This window comes from Varroa destructor, unplaced genomic scaffold (assembly GCF_002443255.2).
Source record: "Varroa destructor unplaced genomic scaffold, Vdes_3.0 BEIS01000007.1, whole genome shotgun sequence".
Classification (NCBI taxonomy): domain Eukaryota; kingdom Metazoa; phylum Arthropoda; class Arachnida; order Mesostigmata; family Varroidae; genus Varroa; species Varroa destructor.
This window is the reverse complement of record NW_019211460.1, coordinates 17,654,039-17,679,925: the sequence shown is the minus strand read 5'-3', so window position 1 is coordinate 17,679,925 and position 25,887 is coordinate 17,654,039. Positions and strand designations below refer to the sequence as shown.

Genomic DNA, 25,887 nt, shown 5'->3' with positions numbered 1-25,887 from the left:
TTTATTAGCGGGAAGCACACTGACCTGAGCAGGCACAGCTCTTCAATTGGGCCTCGTACCCCCCCCCCCCCCCTGCCCCTGCCCCTCTCCTGTCACGTATGGGACAATCGGCATTGTAGCAAATAGCCTGGATGAAATAATAGCTATGGTCGACTATGCAGCAGTACTATTATAGTAGTAGCCATTGTTACTGTATGGAAGTAAGGCTCAATGAAGGACTCGGGTCGTGTTGCGGCCGAAAGCGGCTGGACGTTGTTTACCTCTTCATTAGGCGGAGCTGCTAGCATTGAAAAGTGAAATATCTCATCTGCCTGCTTGCAGTAGCTATCCATTAGACTTGATGGCATTTAGGTCGATAAGAATAAGAAAGCGATCTGAAATAATCACTCAGTAAGGCACTCTAGATGTTTGTAACTGGAAATTATTATTATTAGATGATCTTCTATATCTAGTCATATCATGTAGTTGGCTGATAAAAACATGGCGCCGTAATACGTTCCGGTCTCCTGAATCCCATGAATATCCACAGAAACGAAGATGGCGTACTAAAGAAATGGTGGGCCAATTATCACCGTGGCTTTCGATTGTCGAGAATAGTTGATGCGATTAAACGGTAACTGTCCAGATTCCACAACAGTCATAGGCTGTTGACTGTTGAAAACAGTACGTGTTCATAGTCGTAGCCGAGATTAGGGCCTGCAAGGAGATTATATAGCGGCACTAAAATCAAACTGTGGTTTGAGCGTCAGATCGGATTAGTCGAAGTCGATACAGGCGGCGATATACGTTCTTCTATTGTGACAATCAGCTACGATTTTGGGTGGCTTCCATATCGCAAAGATTCGACATTTTTTCCGTAGAATATCAGTGATATTTCCATGGAAAGCCTAAACAACAACGATAAGGTCGCTAGGTTGAATAGGCCAGCTGTCCATGTAGAAGACGTGGTAACAAGCAAGCAATTAGGTTATCGCGAACTGGATCAGGCGAGTGTTTTCTGTAGCAAAATGAAAAGCTCCTGAAGCTACGAAATAGTAGCCTCGGTTTTCGAGATATACAGATGTTCTAATGTTACCCTGTTGATGTGTGTCTATTTACTCTGTTGCTCTATAAAAAAAAAAAGTCGCCTTTCGGCTGTAAGATTCAACTTTGTATGACCGGTGCTGTGAACTGGAAGACGTTGCACTTATCGGCGCTATCAATCATCTCCCTTTGACTTATAATCGACCCTATTTCCCCTTCTTTTGTAGCGTCTTAAATACGACTTCATTTTCGTTATGGGTTTAGTGTTGAATTTGCAGCTTACAGACCTCCAAAGCGATGCCATAAATCTCTCAGCTCAGCGTATCCAACTGCTAAAATGTCTTCTTCAAACGCATGTGTCGTTTGACTGCCGTCTTCTACAAGAGCATCGCGTAGAGCTGGCAGGCTGGATCTACCCTTCGACAGAAGAGTTGCCACAAATCGACAGTATCAAAAAGTTATAGCTCTGAAAGTAGCTCTCGGGAAGTATCCTCTGAAAGGAGTGGGACAGTTAAATGTTGTAAAAATGTTACAAAATCTGACACTTAAACAAAGAAGGGAAGGCGGCTGATAGAATCCAGGGTAGACAGAACTGTCTGTTTTCAGTCGCCAGCATTTGTGTTCAATAGATACGTACATCGTAACAAAAACACAATAAAAGGACCTGAACAATGTCGGTTATTTTGTCTACTAAATCTTGTTCTCCACCTTATCATGGACAGATGTGTCAGCAAAAAATGAAGATGAATCTATAAGCTAAACACCATGGTAATAAAGCACCGCCATGTGACCTTCAGGGTGATCCAATACAAATAAAGGTAATATAATAAAGGAACAGCCTTTACGTGATACAGGAGTGTCGTGAATATCTTAACATGTACGTGGTCTCTCACAAGGACAAAGTGTAAAACATACGTTTGAACCATCTAAGGTTATGACATATTAAAATTACATACATTTCCAGCTCTATTTGGGGATATCGTAGCGCCAAGCAGACGTATATGCTAAAAATAAACTCGGTGCAGCATGGGTATTTTGTAGAAAATGGGGGGCACCAGGGTTCCGTAATACGGTGAATCAGAAACGGTTAATCGTCGACGCTCGAAATATGGTATATATCCTCGGGAATAGACGATCAAGTACTTCAAGTAAGTAAAGTGGGGTTTATATAAAATAAATAGCTGACTGGTTAGATAATTCCCAGAGTTTGGAATCATGTTGCAGTAATGATATACAATATTTTTTCGGTTCTTTCGGTTTCTTTTCTTCTTGAAAATAGTTACGGCTGCTTAAGACCACTACCAAGATCACTCTCCGTGGTTCTAGACGCCAATGGCATTTTTGAAGTTAAACAAATTATACGAACGTTAGCTAGAAATCGGTCTCAAATCGATGAGCTTGTCATGTAAAAAGGTCTCAGACTTACGGAAAGTAAGCCTACCACTTGTTATCCATGCGTCATAGAACTTGTGGCTTAATTCCGTTGCTTCTGGACCTGATCTCAACGCTATAATACAAGTTGACCTGTTACTTTTATCGCTGTCATGTAAGATATGTGGTGCGGCCACAGCTGAATCATCGTTAGTGAGCATCTGACGCTTATGAAGTGAAGCGGCGGAACGGGGGAGGTGAAGTCCGAGGCATCGTGCACACACAGGTTGTTTCATATAATTCATAGCGAATTCACTCGATTGGCAATGTTGGAGCCGATATCTACGTTGGTTTTGAACGTCTGCGGCCGCTTCAAAGTCGTTCGAATGGCGGTCGCGTGCGTGAGCTAGCAAACCATTTTCGTTCTTTTTTTGAGAAATGCTCCGGCAAACGGCACAGGACCACATATCATATGCGTTCGCACAACGAAGTTGCAGCTTGAAGATGTACGGCACATTGGGAACGTCAACCGCTCGAGTAGTACTATGTAGCGTTGTAAACTCGCGTAAAAAATATGCTACGCTATATCTCATCGAGGATTGAATAGTTCGTTCATGTTCTCGTCGTGTGGCAATTGTTGTACCGCTACCGATGGCTGGGTCGTTTTTTATGTGGCGTACGTTTGTCATATTTTTCTTTGCGGATGACTTGTGGTCATGGGCATCAGCGGGCATCTACGTATGAATATGACGCGATGCCAGCGCCAGCCCGAGGTGGCGGCGTACTCAACTAGTGCGAAAGACGTTTGGTCCACTCAGGATTGCGGGTTAAGTAGGATCGGGCAGGTAGAGACCCGAAATCCCCTGAGCGCATGGTGATTCGGATTTGAAAACGCTATCAGGAGATTCGAATGAGTCACCAGATAAGTCATTTCGTAAAGGTCTTTCTCTCCCCAAATTCTATTCCCCAAATTTTCTAAAAAATTTTATTTTTTTGTTCTTGGTGGAACGTGATCGCGGAGCTGCGATGAAACCGGCCAAATTAGCGGGGAGGTATCAAAAGCTTAGGAATAAAGTGATGAACGTGCGTCGTAATAAATATTGTTTGCTTGCATTGTTGGGAGGTGATTGGCTTTACGCTATTGTTTTGCGCCTTATTCTATATCTTCATTAGACAAATCGTTAAACTTTTGCTAAGTATTGACAAAAAAAAAAACTAGCATTTGATAATTTACGAGTGCCTGTATACATCTCTTTACACCTCTAAATTTACTTGATACAAACCGGCTTACAGGTGATCTTTAATCGTCTACGGTGTCTAACCGAGATGAGCGATTGATGGATAAATAATACAGTAATTACGACAGATAATTCACAATGGCGCCAAAAGTAGCGATTTGCCTATCAAATCCTTCTTGCGCATCGGAGATTCATTTGTTTCTGAATACCTCATTAGATATTGAATAGCTCGGCATCGTACCGAGCGAGAGGAACATATTAATTACATTGATGTTCTTACACAGTTATTGTCTGAAACGCGTCTAAACTGTATGGACGCACGCTGACCGTACACTTTAATAGACACCATGCAATATTTTAGAGGTAACATTCTGTTGAGCGCAATAATTGGCCTTTTTCACTACTGAATATTGGTCGCAGAAGTTTTCGGGACCGTCTACCTCCGGGTAGCGATTTCAGATAGCGCAGATGCACACATAAACACAAAGTTAAAACTTCAAAACGCCGATTCGAGATTCTGTTTAAGCTAGAGAGTTATGGATGTCGGGCGTCGCGTACCACAAACAGGATTCACCATTCGTTTTCTGTCCGTCTGTTCTCCTTTCACCTTTTATTAATTGTGCGATACACGCATTTTGACAGGCAGCCGGTAACAGTTTAATAGCGCGCCCCTACCGCAGCGCTAGACACGGCGACTGCAAATTGAAAAGGAATCAGGCCAGTCTGAGGGCTATACAGTAGGTGGATAGAAGGCACTTTTGTCAAAGGCTCTTTTCTGCCGCAAAGCAGAAATCGCACGGTCGTCGTCGTCGTCGTCGTCGTCGTCCCCCCCCCCCCCGCAGAGATCTGCAACGTAACAGACTACTCCTACAGCAATATCGGCAGGAGTACACGGCTGGCATGCCAACATTGAAGATGTCGCCGCTGTCGAGGAAACAACAGCTCGTCGAACAAAGAGATGGGTCTGCTCTACGCGAAACTGCTACCGAAACAAGTGAAAAAAGCTAGCCGACGTTGGTAGCGACAGATGCGGTATCGGCTCTGCTAAGGGGTACTTGCAGAGTTGTGACTCCGACGCCGTAACGTTGACGCCTGCTGCCGCAGATATCGCCACTATGTCAGCGTATCCGCAAACTGATCTGCGCGTCATGGCGTGTTGTCGCGGATTCGACAGCGAGAACAACGATGGATATAGAGATGGTCAGTTAACGGTATGTCTGTCGGTACAAAATGTTACTGTCTTCTTAAGCAAAAAATGCAAACGGGATCGCCTCGGCCAATAGCGGATAAATAACATTAATTCGTTCTTGCGTTTTCTGCTAGGGGATGGGTTGTTTGTAAGGGACGGCAAGACCATTTAATAATTATGGGTACTTGCCAGTTGATGTCTAGCTAGGTAGTAGCAGTGATTTGTTGCATGTGGAACCCAAACAGGGGATAACACGTTTCATCGAAGTTGAAATATCATGTTAAAACGACAAGTTAAGCACGCAAGTTGTTCGCTTCCTAGTAGCAGCTGTTCTAGCGGAGTGTCACGTGTTGCCGTCCAGCTTGACTTTACCAGCTCGTGCTCGTGCTCGTCACTGGCTGATCGGCTGGTTATTAGTTCCTCGTTTAGTTCTCGTTGTTTAAACGTCTTTAACTTAATTTGGGCTTAGTAGCATCTTGCAAAGGCTTTTATGAGGTATCGTTATGCCGAACATAGCGTTGACTGTGAGGTGTTACCGTATCTATGCGCTAGATTAGCGGATAAGTAAACACGCCCTCTAAGTATGTTTTTGAAAAAAGAGTCTCAAGTAGGGTGACGTTAAATTCGGTACTTACTGATTTTTTTTCACTCGATAACTGGATGTCTGACGGCCAACAATGCGGGACGACACCGGACACTTTTCCCCGGTACTGTAGGCCATTGCATGTAAACGTCGGTGTCAACTAAATCAGCCCAACGTAATGACTCTTAACGAGCTCGTGACGTTTATGTAGGGTGAACAGATCCGATCAAGCCCCTAAAAGACCAGTTTTCTCGTCTCCATAAAAATGATCCCTGACCCTATATTTCGCAGGTCGCTTATATTTTTAAACTAAATGATTATACCTAATGACATACTGTTTAGATGAAACACTCTTAATGGATAATGGATACATTACATATATACTTGGTGTAGTCCAGAGAGAAATCTCTTCTGGGCCCCATCGTAATTTCGGCTTTGAGGCATTCTTCCTATCTGATTCAGTATCTTGATAGGGTATAAAAATTGTTTGTAAATGTGTAGGTATCTCTCTAGAAACTGAAGAAAAAATGCTTTAATTTAGAGACAGTCTCTAGTGAGACGAGTGGTTCTCTTCGTAAATGGAGCTTCGACTCGTCTGTGTCCATATGCCTTAAACAAAAGCGACATAAAGTGGCAGTCGATACGGTAACATGTAAAACATTTCGATGGCTGTTAGTATGTAAACGTTTCAGCGGACGTCGTTTCGTAATCCGTTTTCAATGGTTATTTGCTGTTGACTTTCAGTTCCCATGAATACTCTGCAAATAGAAAACTTTTGTTCTTATTCAGCTACAATTTTCATTTTTTTTTTGTGTCGAATTTAGTTCTTCGCTTTTATTGGGCTTCTCTGCTGATTTCTGCAAGAAAAACCACCCACAGTACACAGGCTATGGGACCAAGAGTTTTCCAAACCGCAGCAAAATCAAGCATATCTTGCATCTTGGCCGCGAGAGGATCAGAAATTACTGGGTAGACGATAACGGAATGCATGTTGACAATGTTAAGAGATGGCGGAGGACATAGAGCAACAGAGATCTCATCAGCAGAAGATTTACCATTCTCAATATTCGCCGCTGTTCTTCGGCTTTCATTGCTTCGTGAGGATCTATGGTACCTTTGCCGCCGTCTATAGTGCGAGTAACCGCTAACTTCTACTGTTGACTGCTCTTTATCGTCGTAATACCTGGCCGGTCTCATAGCACCCGTCGTACGTTCATACTGGCGCTCAACGGGCCACGGCCATCAACGACGAGTATCGAACAGCAACGGATATCGAGTTTTCTGTTTGCGCTCACACAAGTGCATACATACGCCATTGTATACTGTCCGGTACTTAGCACGATGTTTTTACAATAAGAAGCCACTGTCTGAGAACGGCCGCTGATTGCGCCAGCGACTCCAGAGCAATAGCGAAATTAAGGGGGTAACGCCAGCGACAGCTACGACGACAATAGCATCAGCTAAAAGAGACAAAAAAGATCACTGCCATGGTTGTTCGTTCCCGCAGTTGCCGCTGTCATTTCGAGAGTGCTCCGGCATCGACGCCGTTAACGACCACATAAATCCCGCTTAATTGCCTAATTGAAATAAATACTATAAATTAGATATACAACAAGCGAGCTCGCGCGCGCGCGCACACACACACACGTATAAACATTATAGCCTGATCGCTTCTTCCGATAAATCGCTGGAAGCTAAAGAAAGCCATATACAGCGGCGGGCATATTAAACTAACTACAAGCCCGGCTGACTGCTGGTCTGGGCAGCACGGGATGAGCTGAAATGTTGGAGGATCGCTAGAGCAAACTGGGCATTTGTGTAGCATTGGAGAACGACGTGAATATCTAGATAAGTTCATACAATGGGAATGAATGAGACACACGTGCAAAACGAAAACGGTACTATAACATCGAAATCAACCAGCGCATCAATACAAGCCTGTTACAGGTAAGTGCAGACGAAACGGAGGAGAGTGAAAGAGAAAACGACGGGAGGGAGAGGGCGAACGAGAAATGGGCACTTGATAGAACGACGAAACAGAGTCGGCATAAATAAGGTGCTAGGTATAGACAAACAAGTCTCAAAGACAGATCGTCGTCATGACGCACAAGCGCACGCGGCACTATACCGAATCGTGCGTTGTTGGAATGATGCAGTGGAGCCGTACGAAATCAATAATAATGTTGTAGTTACTTGGGCCCTGGTTAGCGCGAACGTGCTTCTGCATTTTCCAGTGTTATTGAATATTACTGTGGTTTGCGTTTATGTTGGCGACGTCAGTAATAAGCGCGGCAAAAGCAACTGTCGTGAAAATAAAAGAAGACAAAAACGAACCTGAGAAAGGCTACATGGTGGGAAGGGACATAGTTGCGTATCACGCGGTGGAAGAATTGCAGCATGCTTATAAGTAGTAGCGGTGGTCCACACTGTAACTGCTGATGTCTGCCGGATACCCCAATCGAGTGTTCCCAATAAAGACGTCGAATAGAAGTACACGACCTGCACCCAATAGCCGAAGGCCAATGGCCGTCATTCAACGGCAGGGCCATAAGACGATTTGTTGTGCAGCGGCGGCAGCCATGGACACTGTACCTCTGTCTTGTGCCATTAACACGAAGACCACAGATAGAAAAAAGGCCAAGAAAATAGCCGTGTTGGCAAAAGCTAGTAGTAGCTAGCCCAGAAAAAGTAACAGGGGATCGATCGACATCGAAGCCTCCCCAACAGCCATCATCGATGCGCGAAATATGACCGACACCCTCGTCGGTAACTTATTGTACTGCCAGTGTTTTCGAGCGCCTGGCCACGATATCACTGCAAATCAAGCTGAAATCAAATGGATATGCTCGCACAATTTTACTGATCTGTCAGAAAGATGTGTGGGTTAACCGCACTGCAATATATTAACAGATTATTATGGCACCCTTTGTTAACCGCCGTCTAGAAATGCTCTTTTTGATGTTTCCTTCTTATTTGTTATTGTTTTTATAATTTTAGCACGCACTGTGGCTTATGGCAAATGGCCGTTCGACGCATTTGTTGATTGGGGGTATCTATGAGACATGCGCGTGATCTGCTAGATATAACGGATAGCTGCATTGTCCTGTTGCATTACAGAGATGACTGTACTATATCTTCGATCAGCATCTGGGAGCTTCTTTTTCACGAAACGAAACATTGATGTCGACCTTATTATTCTAACTACTATTTAATGTCGCAATTTAACATTAAATAAAACGTAGGGTAACCTGCTTTGTTCCGAAGTGGCCTGCTTTTTCCTTTCTGTAAAAACGACAACAGCAGGACCAATCGTGGCATTAGCTAGAAGGAAAGAGAAAGCAAATAGGGCATTCCTTCGCGATTTATTATCAACTGACTAACTAACAACTGGCTGACATTGATGTGATTTATGAGACATAAAAAAAGGAAACATTATAAGGCCATCACTATACGACGTTGGAATATCGAGGATTTATATTATCATCATTCGGCTAAAAATATCCGCGTCTGTTACTAGAAGACAAGTGCCGTTAGTTTTATATAGATTTAAATCTGGTACATTTTTACACTAGGCCACAACAATATTGATCCATTAATGTTTTATCTTTTTTATACTATCAGCCTTAACAGGGTGGCTATAGTAAAGTTAACGATTTCGTGATCATTACCATTTGCCGTTGTAAATGTAACGCGTCTGATTCACACCGGCTTCACTGCCCCGAGCGCACTCACAGCGAGAGCCTGACACGGTGCTTGTCCAAGACATTGGATAGGCCAAAATGTACCATTCTATGTATGTGTGTTATACTAGAGTTTAATAGCTTTTTATAGAGGATACATGTCGGCACTCTGAATGTCCGTTGAAAGCACTATAGGTTTTCTGATCTTGTCGGACCTATATAATGTGTTAAGCAAGTTGTTGTCATCGAATGCGTATTAAAGGGATCTGTGTCTATATTTTCTACTTTCATTTTCGTATGAAGTTGTATGAAGTTAATGTTTGAAAATTAACAAACCATTGTTAATTGATAACGGACATATTAACGAAAACAAACGTTATCGTATTGGTAGCATATCGTAAAGACCAACTCAACAGTGACAGTTTACAGAGTGGTACCAGTATGTCCTGGAATCGGGGTCCTGCGACGGAGGCCCATTCTACCAAAATTACCTGTCTCGTCATTATTGAGGCTGTTTACTGACTGAATTTAACGGGCATGCGATTTTAGCTTAGCATAGACATACTATGAACATCAGTGACCTGGGCATGGCGGTCGGCTATTGCAAAAGGTGTAGAAATAACGACTAAATGTGCTAACTCACGCTGCGCTCGATCTTTAGTACATGCGGTTCTATTAGCTAACACGAAGGCAGTATGTATAGGCTGGTTACATATACGTAGAGAAATACAGAAAACGAGCCTATGCTATGACTACGTGTCGTGCATGTTCAAAGTGGAACTAAAGGGATACAAATCTGACTGCCCTAAAATGTATACCTCATCTATTTCATCTACTAGCGGGACTGCTTCGTCCGGTGATGCAGTACACGGTAGGATCGAGGACTTTATTGCGTGACTCTGAACAAACGACAATCGAACGTAGTTTCTCCTGATTATGTTGCTCTAGCTGTTACAATGATCCTTCAGGAGATGAAGAAAGATCACCTTGTTCCGCTGTTGATAGGTATTCACACTGTTCATGATGCTAATAGAGACATTGGAGCTCCTTCGGGCATCCTAGCGAATCACTATGATTGGCACAAACAAAACGGCAGTGTGAGCGAATCAAGAATCCATCTGGCAATGATATCCTGTTCAGCTGACCTGTACATCCTGAGTATACTGGTATGTCTATGAGCCCGTATAAGTTCATGGAAACATGTTAGAATGGTAAACATGCACCTCAATTGATGTGACAAGTCGAAGAGTGCCATCGATCTGTATTACATAATAAAGATTTAACTTTTTTTTTGTTTTGGTATGCGAAAAGCTTTTATCCTATAGAAAGTGTATCAGCTACATGACTACAATATTGACGCACAGAACTTTATTTCAGTATTGTATTCGACTGGCAATAAATTTATTTTTAGATTTTAAGACAGCTATAGTGCCTTTTATATTAGAAACGTTGTCCTTTTAGAATTGTCTGTTTATTGGCATCAAGGGAACTGACCAAGCGTCATTAGCGTCATAAGGCCGTTCTGTAGTTTTCAAAAAAAAAAAAAAAAAAAAAACTGATACGAGCGGAAAGCAAACCATACAAATGGGTTCGGAAAGAGAATTGTGCCTTTGTACGTTGATGCATAGAACGAACAAACACCTGTGATGCGCGAAGAGCTGGGAGCTGAGTTTAGGCACTGCGGTCCTTAAAACAATTCCGATCGAACAGCGGGGCTGCATCGGACATTATATGCAATGGACACCTAAAAAGTGCGTTCGACGTGCCCCCTTGTTTGTCAAATCTGTTTAATGATTAGTCGAACAGGGACGCTTATCGGCAAGCCATAGTGAAATTCTTCTGGGCGTCATACGCAAAAGCGGCCCGCTCGACCGATTTCCATAAACGACAATCGCGAAGAACTGCTGCTGCGAGCTTCTGACTGATTTCACAACACGTCAGTTGACGAGGCTCCTAAAAGCTTTTTTTATATATTCCAGCTAGACAGCCTGGATTTCGACTAGGACATTTCATCCTCACGGTATGTAACATAAGGCTTTAAGAGCTTGACACAAACCACATGTTTGTGGATTTTGCGTTAGAGTTTGGCACAGCCTCAGAGACAAAATTTTAACAAGGCTTGCAGAATACGACATCCCGTAGAACATGTTGCATTAAATGAGGACCATGCTTTAGGAAAACTCGGTAACTGTAGATAATGGAGTGATCTAGCTCAAGCTGTTCATTCAATCCGGGCCGTTTGCTATCCTCTCTGCTGCCCAATGACTTGCTATTCCGTATAAAAATCCGGCGGGACACGTGAAAACGTCGCTGTATGTCGACGATATTGTCATCTCTGATAGGGGTTGACACGTTGTCCAACAAAGTCTTGCCAGGCTGTCATGTTACACAGATGAAACCGGACTATTAATCAACATGGGCAAGGCAGAGGCGATGAAGTTCCGTTATAGAGACTACCGTGCTGCTTTCGAGACGCTTCAGGTGAAAAGAAAGATTTTGACGTGCGTGAATAGCTTGAAATAGCGTACTTAGAACTTGAACGTGACCTTGCTAATAGAGGACCGAATTTCCATATAGCACATCATATATAGGGAGCGACGAATGAGTGTGGATATACGAACGTCCTCGAGACCTTTTTTGCGCACGGCGCCAGCTTTGTTTGAAATGAGGATGGCCCCGATTGTTTCCTACAGGATTCAAATTGTCTGAAAACACCTCTCATTAGAGCGGCTCGGAAGATTTGGTCAAATTCTTGCTTTAAAAGGGAACGTTTAGTCACCACTAGTTTGCATCGTTCGTCGTTAAACGATATGTGTACCTTTCAGGCGAAACACCACTCTCTATAAAGGATCTGAGATGCAGATTCAAGCTTTTCATCACCCCTGTCCTGAAATTCATGGACTCATGGGAAAGAAAAATGACGGAGATAGATCCTGACTTCTATAATACGGAAGTTATGATTAATGAAGCCTGGAAAAGACCATACACGGTTTCATCACATCCTATGTAGGCCGGTAAATTTTCTTCTGCAAAAAAAAAGGACCATGCGGAATCATGCACTGCAATATCATCATTGGGTATCTCCTCCGATGGGGAACAACCTCAAGATATAAATTTTTATTTCATGTGTTTATGCAGTGCTATTTCAATGGTAGCATCTTCATAAACATATATATATATATATATATATATACACCAACTTTCAGGGGTATAAAAGTGTATATGACCATGTGTGTACCCGCATTGCATATCGTTTATATACTTGCTCCTGTTAATTGAAACAGCAGGCAATCATTTATTAAAGAGTGATAAAGGCAGCGGAAGCGAGAGAGTAAGAGTTAACAAAAAGAAATCAATTTCTTCCCTTCCTGTAACTTCTCCCCTTACCCTGTAACGAAGATAATGTCTTCGAAATTTCGACATCTTGGATATGTAACGGCATCTTAGCTCTCCACTAAGTCACAATTGTTTCTGCGGAAGCGATCCAGGGCCTCCACGATCCCTTCGCATCCCGCCATTTCCCCAGGTCCATTCATATCCTAATCGAACCTCTTTGTTCACCTCCGGTTCTGTCTTCCGCTTCTTCTCCTCATTCTTTCCGATTTCGCGAAACTAGTACACGTTCTATATGTGTATGCACCGTTTACTGCGGGAGTCGAGGGACGGTGGCATTATTGCCGGTGAAAGAATCACCGGATAGACGCGTCTAGCTTTACTGAACTGCGCCAATGAAATATTAACGACTGTTTATTTGGTTAGGCAAACCTATTTAGTGTTTCGCTGCAATTAAACCTGAATACGACAAAAGGTTTGATTACCTTCACTTCGAAAAACCAGTTGAAGCTCGCACCACCGAGTAACAGATGCGTACTGGTAATAGTGATCGCCGTGTTGCAATTTACATATTATGCTGTATAATAGACAACTAGTTGTTGGCGAAAAATTGAAGACACATATCTAATAGGTACGCGACTCGTTTTACCCTAAGGATGGAGTCGTGAGGCACATATATATATATATACACACACTTCGGTGTTTCGGGATGTTGGCTTGCGTTTATCTGCCCTTCCTCGTCTATATTCTAACTTCTTATTTGCCAAACAAGCCGAATAGGAGGACAATGACAGCGATCGTGATCGTGGTTAGCGTGGCTTAGCTGGCTTGCCACCTCAATTAAATACGAGTTGCCCAAATAGAGCGCGAGCGGCGAGAACGGGAAATCCGTTAAATCGTCGGAAAATAATCCTTTCGTACAAAAAGTTTGACACATACACACGCAGAACACAGTTTGCAGATATGGGACAAAATGTGGGGGAGGAATGAAACTGAAAATTGCGTCTAGTGATTACCTCAGTGGAACTGACTTCAATCTTTCCTCCTCCCGCTTCCGATCGGTGTTTGTTATCGCGGAAAGGAGTGTGAGTACGACAATAAAAGTGGGCTGACGTTAGTACCAACTAAGCTTTCATACTACCAATGCGTGAGTACACGAAGGGGCGGTCATATACAAATGTGTACATGCACAGCTTTAAAGTTCAACAAAACGATAAAAATAGTTTGGGATTTGTCGACATTAAGGGTCGATGGCCTGCGATACCTTTAACTGGTCCCTTCGTTTGTTTTCTGCATCAGTTTTAACAAACATCTTTCCGCCTGGCAGTAATAGCTAGGCAGACCTGTTGCGTTCGGCACTGGAGGCAGGTTTTAGCCAAGCCCAGTTTCCATGAAGTAATATGTGCCCTCGTCCTTGTTTTGTCTAGCTCATGACAGGTATCAGTAGCAATGACGCTAAATAGACAGGTTTGGTGTAAGTGCTTTCCAGCAGCTTTTCTTTTTCAACCGTTCGTTCTCTTCCTAGTTTTTTCAAGATCTCTTTCCCAAGACGGAAGTCTAGGAAGCGACCCACATGTGAAACCTCTATGAAAGTAATCCGTATGCGAAGATGCACAAGTGTCATTGCGCAGCGACCATATTATGGCGGTTTAGGCAAAACAGAGTTAGATACCAGAAGCGGCCATGCCCGATCTCGTGCATGGTTATAAAGGAGAAGGCTAAAATCGACAGCAATGCATCCAACAAGGACGGCAATACTCTACCGTTCGCCGTGGCTGAACAAGTTCGGGCCTTATCGCCCAGCCGCTTACTTTCTAAACGGACAACACCAAGCATCCGATGACGACGACACAGTGCGAGACTTAGCGGTGTCTGCGATAGCGATAGCCGGTTCATTCGCTTCATTGGACATCGGAAATCTCTGTCGTCGTTAAACGAAGCTTTGTTTCGACCCTACGACTGCGTTTTAGCCAGTGGCCCCTGTGCAATAAGGCAACGCTTGTATTCTTCAACCTTTGTGTTCTTGACCGCCTGCGCTGTGAATACCGCTAACTAAATCGGTGGCCCGAGCCGTCGGCGCGGCTAACCGAAAATTATCACTCGTATACTTGTCATGCCGCCCCACTTTAGATTCCCGCTTGGGCGGAAAGGAAGGGAAACCAATGAATGCGGCAGTGGACAAATAGACAAACAGACACGAGCTTCTGAATCAAGCAGCAGCCGCGGCAAAAGCAGTCAACTTTGACAATAATTAAATTCGCATATATTTCCTCGGTTTCTTTGGAGCCCGACGCTTCGTGGATTGTCACGCTGCCACTGCTGGTGGATGTACTGAGTGTCAAGCGTACGGAAATACCCTATAACTGACATAGTGGGTGCGAGCGCTAAATTCAATGGTAAATGAACCTTTTTCTCTGAACGATGAATCACTATCCACTACCGGTTTAAATGATTGAGTAGCAGTAACAATCACTCGAGGCGCACGTCGCCAGGCGATGTTGATCTCTTCTTAAACCTATCTTCCTGTCTGTCGGTTTGCGCATGTTAGAAGGGCGCTTACCTTGACAGTTACTTCGAACCTCACGACGTGATGCTGTTTTCACAAGCAGAATAACGGGGTGTCACAGAAGTTCATTTGTACTTTGGTAACTAATAGCAGTTCTAAGTGAAGCGCTGTCGTTGACCGTTATCGCATGAATGTGCACAGATTCTGCGATATCCTGAAATTATGGTCACAGGATTATTTGTAGTAAATGCATACGTAAAGAAATACGAAGTGTTAGAAGAGGCGGTAAATTAGACTTGCACGATGGTAGGACAAAAGGCTACAGTTGAGACAAATAAAGGGACGTTGTTGAGGTAAATTTTAGTTCGCTTATGGGAAATATTTATGATCTCTGTTGAAACAGGTTCGATGGTAACCAACCTAGATAGCAGTGTTTAGTGGGCACGTTGCTTACGATAATTCGCCATATTTATAAGGTATGTACATCGTATAGACGTCGACCTGAAAGTCTCTAGGACAAAGCATATCCTTTATTTCTTTCACTTCATCAGGGCAATGATAGATGATTACCTCTAGAGTGGTCTTTTTCATGTAATGCTATTAACAAGCTTGTTTCTCATTTAACAAAAGTATGCACTCGCTGATTCGGTAACTGTAAAGTGTACAATGAATATATAATGGCGTGCGTATATACATTCAGGATGAGGAGTCTATATAATAGCTATTTCTCTCCATCATTTTTCTGTCTCTTCCGCTTAAGCGTTACAAATTAGGCAAGGAACTATAAAGTCAGTCTAACAGAAAGAGACAGTAGATCGAAAGCAAGTCAGTTGGACCGACTGCTACAGCTATTGTGCGCACACGTTCACCATTTTTCTCGACGGGATCCCTCGACCTCGTCGACTCGAGTGAAGTCTAAGACGAAGTCTTTAGTTTCTGCTTTACAAAAAAAAAATCTTCTAGCAACCTGCCTTCTTCTACGGGACCTGATAACGCATACATATTCTAATGTACTTCGTTCACCTATTAGAGTCATGCTGGGGATAGCTATAGTACATGACGGCCCGCGCAGCACCAACTACGAGATCAGTGACAGCGCATTTATTTCTTTTGGGCAATTTCTTCTACAATCGAACTTCTCCCAGTTATTTTTTTCTTTCATTGATGTCTCCTATGCGGGAAACGAATCTGTCCGGCGGCTCGCATCATGATGGCGTATTAACAGATGTAGTAACATGTGTATCTTCCCTTCGCATGAGTTTTACGTTATTTCTAGTAGCTGTCTTGCCCGGCTTGCTTCATCTATAGCAACTGAACTGGTGATATCTCAATAAGTTTGAGTTTTTTCTACTCTCCGCTCGTATGAAGAGGCTCATGTGATATCCGGCTAAGTCTCTCGCCACGTTGATCGCGTCCGCTACGTCCGCCGCTGGCGCCACCTGATCGGCCATCGCGTCGACAAGCGTTTTCGGCAGCTGCTGATCAAGAGGGAGAAGAGCCCCCGTCGATACGATGATGGCTCTATAATATTTGGAGAGATTTCTATAGGCGGCAGGAATAGCTAGCTAGTCTGCGGCGCAGAAGCTGGTCAGGCCTCGATTCGTTTCCGAATCGCACGAAGCCAAAAAAATCGAGATAAAACAAGGGAGAATAGAAGATAAAGTCGATTCAAGCAAAAGAAAATAGGCAGGAAAACTGTAGTTGTTGAAAACAGTGACGTTAGCGAGCTGGAGGGACATAGAAATAAAATCTGCGCGTTACAAGACGAAACGAGGGAAGGACAACTCGACCTAATAGGACAACGTAAAAAACTGAAGAATGCCCCCGGGCAAAGAAGAAACATTTTTCCGAGAACTGTAAGATGATTCGAATTTTTGCGGTTCCCCTCTGTTACAGTTGATGAGGTAACGAACTCTTATTATTGCAGGCGTCACTGCACGTTTGTGGTTGACGATTGGTTAGAACCAGTTTTGGTTGTTAACTCTTAATGTGTGCTCAAAGTAAGTTTTCAATTTGACAGGATGTCGAGGGTCTAAATGGTTCGGTTATATCTCGAGCCACAAAGAAGTTTCAGCTATTTACCCCTCATGCTCATGGAGACTTTGGCATAAAAGTTTACGTTAGAGAATACACCTCTACGACGAAAGGTTCCGATAACGCAGTAATTCAGCCGGTCTTTGTGGAGAAACCATTTCGTCAATCGAGATATAATCCGCTTTCTGTCTTTTACATTTGACTAAGTAACAACATAAAGTATTCAGCCAGAGATCAGATGTACTACATTTTGCTGCCTTCAGAAGGTGTAATAGATTAGAGGAACTACATCTGCCATAATTTAACTAAACAAGTCGGGTGCAACAAGCAGCATAACCCAAAAATTAACAAGTCAACTCCCCAGCGCACAAACGGTGAGCATCGTCTGTCAGTGCCAATTTCCATCTCGTTACCTATGTCGGCCTAACCTCTCGAACAATGACTCGTCTGCCTATCCACAAGCTAAAATAGATGTCAACCTAAGACGGCAAACGGCAATCCGGACGTTGAAACACTGAACACTGAATGAAAATAATCCAAAAGTCGCTCTCCGTTAATAACAAGCATTATTATAGACATTTCCTAATTGGTGGAACTCCTTTTCGTCTATCTCTAATTATCGAGTCTAACAATAATTACGATTTTTCTATTACAAACAAAATGCTGCTACTCTTTTTTGTAAGTGCACGTGTAAATCACGTTTGTGCACTTACCGTAAGTGCACAAATAGAGCTATTCGGCTGTTCTTTGAGGTTTCGATGAAAGCGTGACCACTTCTTCTCAGACGGTGCTCATGCCGATTTCAATATGGCCTAGCTCACGCTAGGCGCCAATTCCTCAATAGAGTCATCATTAAGTTACTCAACCAGTCACCAACTTCCTGACCAATACGCGTTCATAACTAAATCTATAGACTGAATTTCCTGATCCGCGATCGACTATCAAGCGCACGATGCAGCGAATATAAACAGTATGTTTCATTTGTTCATGCGCCCACTTCATCCAGTCGGCTCCAGCTAGAGGCCACGAACAAGTTAACGGCCCTTCGCTCCCTCTGACCTCACGACATTAACTGTTGCCGAACAAGGGTCGCTGGAATGATTACAAGATCTGGTAGCGCTTCCTCAAGGAGTTCGAATGAATGTTGTCGAAAAGGCATTGATCGCAAGGACTTCTCTTTAAGGTTCCACATAAATAATACTATATATAATAAAACCGGACGATGGAACCAATTTCGGTTCGAAGTATACAGCATATAGTCCTAATTCGGTAAATTGTACTCGCAGTACTCGTTTACTTTTGTATAATAATGCCATTTTTATCTGCATCTGAGTCGACAAGCGGCAGCAGCCGTGGACAGGGTAGTCAACTTGCCGATGATATAGTTAGTTGTTCCTAGATGAAGCACATGCAGTTAAGAAGAGCAGCTGCCGCTGTTACTGGCTCCGTTGTAGCCCACGATACTTCACAAGATGGCCGATACCACTAAGGAAGACGGTAGAAGCGAATTGGAGGTAAAGATAGCCGTTAGGGACGTTATCTTTTCTTCCTTCTCTTCGTTCTATGAAAGCTAAGCGCTATGCTGCTCTCGTAGCAAAAGCCAACATCGAGGTTTCCAGCACCCTCAGCCTTCAGTTAGCCTCGCCTCAACGACCGTTACCTCCATCTTCAGCTACTTCCTGCCGAGGAAGCTTTTTCTCGCCCTTACCTCACAGCACAGTGAGCCGCAGGCCCGCGCGTGGAGTGCTTCGAATGAGGCCGCTTTGTGCGAAACTTTGTGATGACACGGGATTGCATCGTATATATGGCTAGGCAGGGATGGCGGCAGCGTTGGGATGCAAGCAGATGAGGTAGGTGACTAAAGCACCTAGCTAAGACGAGTCTCTTCGTTGCTCAAGCCCCCGTCCCCATATTAACCACCGTCATTTCCTTGTTGGGGGCTTATCCAAATGCTCAGTGGTCGGCTGCATTTTAACATGCGAGGACAGAACGGGCGTGCCACGCCAAAGTATGGCTATATATGGTGGAAACAGTGCGATCATAGAACATATTATCAACAATATTAGATTGGAGAGTAAGATTTGTTGTCTCAAAACAGAGTTCCGATAGAAGAACTATAACACCTCTTGATCGTTAATGTTTAAGATCTGTTAAAACTGAAGTTACGTAACCCCATAAGAGTTTCACAATTCCAACTTGTGCAATTTCGAAAACAAAAAGCAATAATTCAAAACGAATGCTAATTCCTGAAGACGGCGCCAATTCGATGAGTGTTTTTGCGCATTAATTAATAAATCTTACAGTTATTTATCTTTGATTCAAATTATACGAATAGTATACTAATCCATAAGTTATATGGAGATTGTATTATTATGATTATATTTAAATCTGGCGTATAACTTCCTTCGTATATAGTTTCATTTCGAGAAAGAGTTTGCTTTCTTATAGCTCGTATCTGTGTTTGATCAGAAGATACGTATACGAGTAAATAACTTGTTTGTAAACGACTAGATAGTTCATCGATGATTAAAAATATATGAATTAACTACTCTGATCTTTATACTTTAGCGGTATCTTAACTATTGGCTGTGAAGATTCTTGACTATTGTATTCGGCCGTCTTTACCAACGGTTGCACCCTCCGCGTTCGGTCCTAAGGGTTGAGCGTCCTTGTTAAAGCGCCTCCCTCCTTGCGGTTATATATTGTTTTCATGACCTTCCATCATCACACAGTATAGAGTCGTTACGGTCCAGAGCTGGACTATTGTTACTCTTATATATACGAAAGCGGTCGCTCCTCGCTTTTCTGTCAAGTACCTTATGCAGACGGGACTAGTCCCTTGGCGGCGACCTTTTTTTTTAGTTGCTTCTAGCGCCGGTAGCCACGTTAACAGCGACTGGACACCTCAAACAATACTGGTAGTTCCAACAAGGGTAGTCTGCGTCTGTATGGCTTTAATAGTCTTTTATATCCAAACTAGCAGATATATATGTATATGTATGATTGCTCTGATACTGAGTAATTATCATCAATTTTTGGGCAAAAAATAAATGGGAACAAAGGAAATAGTTGCTAGTTTTGAGCCATTTGCCCGATATACTATTTAAAACATGCAGGGTGATGCAGGTGTCTAAATATGGATTTTCCCTTAAAAATTGTCTCTGAACGAGAAACAAATATTCCAGCGAATTATTTCGCACATACTATGACCTAATATATGATCTAGTTATTATTATTAGGTGTGATTGCGTCTTCAATTTAGGACATATATTGTCCATTAGTAATTTTTATAATATTCTCTATGTAATCCGCAAATACCCTTCCTCATGGTAGCGACGCGTTGCTCCATACTAATAAGAGTGAATTCCTTGAAACTATGTAGCCTGTGTAGATTGATAACAGGCCGAAATTCCTAAAAGTGCCAAAATACAAAAAGTTTAAAAAAATCACCATGAATTTCTATGTCGAAACGGCTCTTTGGGCCATTTTGATGCAGTTTAGAGTCTTATTGACGATTTTCTAATTTGTCTCACCTCATAAAAACTGATAATAGAGTGGTCCGTCGATCTCGGACATAAAAGGAAGCTTAGTCTCTGTGGGATTGTTTAATAGATAACCTTCATTCCAAGCCCAGAAATGACATACTGTTGTTCTTCTAGCACTGAGAATGTTTGCCAAAGCAAGAATTTAAATGCCCCATCTTGTCATGTGGTGGCATTTTGAGACGCAATATATGAAGATCAAAATATAATTCCTAAATATATTTACACGATTTTTATTCTACACTACTCATTCAATAACTATTTTTGTTAGCTGTTAAAGGCCGTGATCGTGCAAATACAGGTAGTATTAATAAAACCGCAGTGTACTTTTTTATAATCACAAGCACAAGTGAACCGCTTTAACAGTGGCAGATATTGAATTTTGAGTACGAAAAAATTTAAGACCACTTCTGGCCTCGATAATTTCTTATATCCGTTTCGACGTTGTAGTAAGCCAGCTTTTGTGGTAACGACTTGAAAACGGACACGAATCTCAGTTCTAATGATAAACATCTTCACTGTTATTACGCCCATCTATAATTTTATAATCGCTTTTGTTGACACTCGGTAGAACAACCGGAGTGCTGTCATAACCTATATATATATGCGTTTTTATTATATGGCGCCATTATTATATCAGAAAGAGCTTCTATGATTATTGTTATAGTTACAGATACTGACCCTAGGGGGTGTTGATAGATCGTTTGAATTGTGCGCCACGATCTATTGGTATCATATTTGCATCCATATTAGCATATGATCCCACGAATTTGACTAATATATTCGTTTAGCATTCGTACCTGAAGGCAAACAGCGTGCTCATCGTCATAACACCGTGGACACAGGCATTATTACCTGTAGAATAATAAATATATTCGCTCAAACGGCTGTATATGTCGCTGGTTATAGGGTTATCATTGAAAGTGCATGGTAACTGTCGTCATCGTCGTCGTTTATTTTGTTTACACACAGCGAGGGCATCGCCGAATGAACAGCGATGTTCAGACGTGCGACAAGGGTCCCTCGTCGAGTAATAATAATAATATTTTCCGATATGTGCTAATATAAATATAATCTCGTACACTGCACTGCTGTGCAGTTTTCGCTTCGTTATTTGGGCCGCCCATCGGACTGAACGGACCAGGCGGCGGACCAACAACGGAAATCAAATAATACTAGCAATCAGCGGTTCAGCAAACGACTTTTGTCCGGGATCTAATATATGTCATATATCTTTATAGCTATGGACAACAGACGCCTTTACGCTATACAATGTTGCAGTATCGACGGGCAAAAACAAAAGTCGCCGTCATTGTTCAAATCATCGTTGTCATCGAGGAGTCCCGAGTGACGAAACCCGTGTGCAAACGCCGCGAAGCACAGATGCAGAACTGCTGGTCACCCAGCGGCGTTGTGTTGGGCCGGTTGCGACATTAGTCAAGCTCACGCATAAACTGCCACTTAAGGATGAATAGCTGTGAAGTAGGCGAACACGGACGGCTGAACGCAGGCATCAACCTCGGAATCGAGAGAAAGGAAGGCAGAGCAAAAATGGAAAATGAAGGATAATGAACAATGCCACAGCGCAGCGAAGCAACGCGAGAAGAGGGCAAAACTATTATTATCATTACTAAAAACTATCCCCCGATGGCAGCATCCAAGAGAAGATGGTCGTCGATAGCACAAACCGTCGTCTATCGGTAGACCTCCCGCCCCTAGCAAGCCGACTGGTACAACGCACCACAACCGCGCACAGACCGCGATTTCTACCGACAACGTCAAAAGCGGTTACTCGAAAGTCGAACAGAGAGATTCTAAAACAGACAGATCTAGCTGTATGTTGGGAATAATATAGACGACAAACAATGACTAGTAGAGCTCGTAATTTTTTGTGTGCTGCATGGCCGCTAAATGACTACATCGCCATCGGTTCAAAGTACAAGGGAATATGATGTCTGCTTTGGCTTACCGAAGCAAACAGTCGTATGCAGGCTTTAGCATATTACTCATAGCCTGCACTTCGTCGGCACCATTATCGACACCGTCGTGGTTTTTGCCCGCGAAAGGGCACCGCCACATACAGATAATGAATCAACAGGATTTTACGAGAGCGTCGTGTGTGTGCGTCTGTGTTAGTCTGTATAAGGGTTGCTACGTAAGAGTACATTATTATATACTGTATAGAAAAGAAAAAAAAACAATAGAAAAAGAGCTTCTGACATAAAGGTCTTCCACTCTTCCGATCGTTCACTGGCGAGAGTCAGTGAGAGGCAAACATATGTAGACCACACATGACCGAACGCATGGAGACGATATTTACTTTGTGATCGGGTCGAAGACTAGCGAACGACGATGGACGAACGAAGGGAGAGGTTACGTCTAGAACGAAACACGTCAACTTGTTGGTCATGGCGTAAAATAGGCATTCGAAAAGAAGGCGAGAGAGGCAGTCGACCATACCCTGCGATCACTTCGCGGTAAAGGCATTACGCACGGTTATGGAAAATTGCTGAGGAGAATAAACTCGTGCAGATATCACGCACACGAGTCAGCGCGCCCTCTGTTGGATCTTTTCATTGGTTTGTGTACTTTGCTGATGTGACTCTGTAAGGGGGGCGTGTGAGAGCGTATGGCTGCTGTGTGCGCTGGGAAGGGTGGTTTTATGGCGAGAGGTGATAGGGCCGCGGCTTTTTTGAAAGTTCGAATCCGCCATAGAAGCACGACCGTCGTCATCACCATCTTTATCATAATAATATTATCTAGCATAACTAACAATATTGGCATTCTGAGCAATACCCTGCCGTGGTAATAGCAGCAGTATTTGTACTATTGCAATGGTCGTGATGACTGTGTTACACAAGTAAACTTACCAAAAACTGGCAGAGGTTAAATCTAAATGGTGTTTACAAGTGAGCGCACACTGGGAGAATTGGCAAACAGCGTAGGAAAGAGCGAAATTATTGTGTAATAATTACAAAAAATAGATACTTCTGTAATAATAATAGTTGATATTGGGCGTAGTACGACAAATCATTACCATTTTAATATAAAGGTCAGCTATTGATGCGGTGCAGCCGTTGGTAATGGGATAACGGCTTGGTGTTGTTGATCGATGGCAGCACCGTAGTAATAGCGCGCAAATTTAAATCAAGTAATTTTATAATACAACAGTGAAAATGGCGTTTGTGAATCATCTTCAGTACGCGTATAGGTTGGTAACATAATAGCTATGAGTTATAGTGTGTTGCTACGGTTGTACGGATCATTGTTCTTTAACTGGCCTCATTTATCAATAATAATGTAGGTCTGCATTAGTATTCAGATCGTCAAAACGGCTTGTGCTAATCAAAAAGAAACGATTCGAATGTGCTTCGATGTTAGCGTTTCTCCCAGCGAAGCTCGCGTTTGTCCTGCAGTAAGCCACGTATTGCCATTGCAGTGGTATTAATTTGTCGGTTAACTTTTTTCAGTTTCTATTAGATTTTTCAAAAATTTTTATAATTTTTTTTAAAATTTCACTAGCAGTGTGCATGCATAATCGACATCAATTAATCAATGAATATATATATATCTCTGTCTTTACTGGTTGTTTCAGAAAATGGCGAGCTACCGAAGATACCTCCACAGGCAATGAAATGCGCCTTGCGAAAGCACAAAAATAACCGAAAACCTCGTACGCCATTCACGACCCAACAGTTGTTGTCACTTGAGCGAAAATTTCGGGCCAAGCAATATCTGTCAATAGCGGAACGGGCCGAATTCTCTTCGTCGCTCAACCTCACTGAGACCCAAGTGAAGATTTGGTTCCAGAACCGACGTGCGAAGGAAAAACGGCTGAAAGAAGCCGAAATCGAGAAGCTTCGGCTTGCCGCACGTCCAGCGCTCCTGCCAGCAGCCGCCGCCGCCTTCGCACTGGGCCTGTCAGGCACTCAACCTCCGCCGTTTATCCCTGGAATGTCGGCACATATTCCACCTCCACGACTTCTATCAGGCCCATTTAGTCAGGCCTCCACTCAGGCACAGGTTCAAGGCCAGGCTCAATCCGCTGGACAGGCCAGCAACCCCAGTGGGGGTGCCTCTGTAGCTGCCACCCCAATGAAGTTGTTGTCTGTCAAGTCGGACGGAGGTCCAGGAAGCAGGACACTAGCGAAGAATGACGGCTCAAGTCGATCTCCATCGCCACCCACAAGCAGCACATAGGGACACAGCAACGACGGTCGCGTCGCAAGTAGCTGATAAAGATGTGACACGTCCATGATGATGCTGTTGATTGGCGAATAAGTGGTTGTTGAGAAAACATCGGCACATGCACGAAACGAAGACTGGAAAATTCGTCTATGCCGTCATCTTTGTTAGCCCGTTTCACTTTGTGCTCCATCGTGATCGTCTTTACAAGTAACGATAATTATAGCAGTAATTATTAATCTTTATGAAGTATCGCCATTTAATCCAATGACCAGTCCCGTTACCGCCTTTTACTAGTAATAATAACACTGTATCTGCGAAGACATATCAGAAATAAAAACAAACGTATTTTCGAGCAATGATCGGATTTTATCGTCATAAACGGTGTCAATTACCGCATTAACATCGGCAATAGTTGAACAAGCATGAAAAGTGAAGAGTATTTGATGCAACAACAACAACAACAACAACAACAACAACAACAACAGCAGCAACAACAACAACAACAACAACAACATTGACTATACGATGCGGAGTCAACTGTTTTTGCCCAGAGTGAGTAAAAGTGCGGCTGACTGCATTCGTTCTTCCTGTTAGGAAAGCCATTGATAGGAGAAAACTTCTGCTGTACATATTCTGTACATACAAAAGTCACCGAGTAACAAATCTACCACCACTAAAATTTCTAAATAACCTATAGAAACGCTCAGTCATCAGAATATGTACGATGATCTATAATGTCATTGACGCATACTTGGAAGCAATTGTAATGATCTGATTAGTTAAACGAAAGCAGCCAACTGAACCTAAAAGCTAGAAAGTGTGGCCGTCATGTGACCAGAGACGCTGATAGCAGGCCGAAGACCCTCAACAGCAAGCCTTCATAGCGGACCCGGCCTATTCCGCAGGTACAGGCATGTCTGTGACTTCTGTGGGCAACCCTCGCTGATGAGGAAAATATAAGCAATAGAAAAACCTCAGAAACGTCACCTCACGTGATTCAGATAGATGTACATTGTGCATACTAACACAAAACTGACGCAACATATACCTGCCATAATAATTGGATTGCTTGAGGCAGTCCAAAATGAGGCCGTTAGAAACAGCCATTGTAAAAGTTTTGTGTACGACGACCTCTTCTCAGCGGCATCGGTACATTTTTGGGGGTATTTAGGGAAAAAAAAAAAAAAATATATATATATA

At 43.0% G+C, this 25,887-nt stretch overlaps 1 protein-coding gene and 2 long non-coding RNA genes across 4 annotated transcripts in view; 1 reads left to right on the top strand and 2 right to left on the bottom strand.

Moving 5' to 3' along the window:
* Positions 1-23,025, bottom strand: part of LOC147754400 (uncharacterized) — a 37,990-nt gene extending 14,965 nt beyond the window's left edge. The window contains exons 1-2 of the long non-coding RNA XR_015316844.1: positions 22,820-23,025; positions 21,300-21,354 (exon numbers count right to left, since the gene is read on the bottom strand). This is a non-coding gene — a long non-coding RNA (uncharacterized LOC147754400). The remainder of the gene's footprint in view (positions 1-21,299; positions 21,355-22,819) is intronic.
* LOC111254532 (uncharacterized) overlaps positions 1-25,887 on the top strand; it is a 48,702-nt gene that overhangs the window by 21,627 nt on the left and 1,188 nt on the right. Inside the window, exon 2 of one of the 2 annotated variants that reach the window (XR_002675061.2) lies at positions 24,095-24,894. Coding sequence is in view for 1 of the 2 variants with exons in the window: in XM_022815470.2 (XP_022671205.1) it covers positions 24,095-24,699 (605 nt within the window). In the remaining variant the exon portion in view is untranslated. Of the gene's footprint in view, positions 1-24,094; positions 25,044-25,887 lie in introns of those variants that run through there. The other variant, XM_022815470.2, reaches the window with a different exon arrangement.
* Positions 406-7,384, bottom strand: LOC147754401 (uncharacterized). Its single transcript, XR_015316845.1, has 3 exons — positions 5,457-7,384; positions 1,311-1,516; positions 406-696 (listed from the first exon to the last, which is right to left on the bottom strand). It is a non-coding gene; the product is annotated as an uncharacterized LOC147754401 (long non-coding RNA).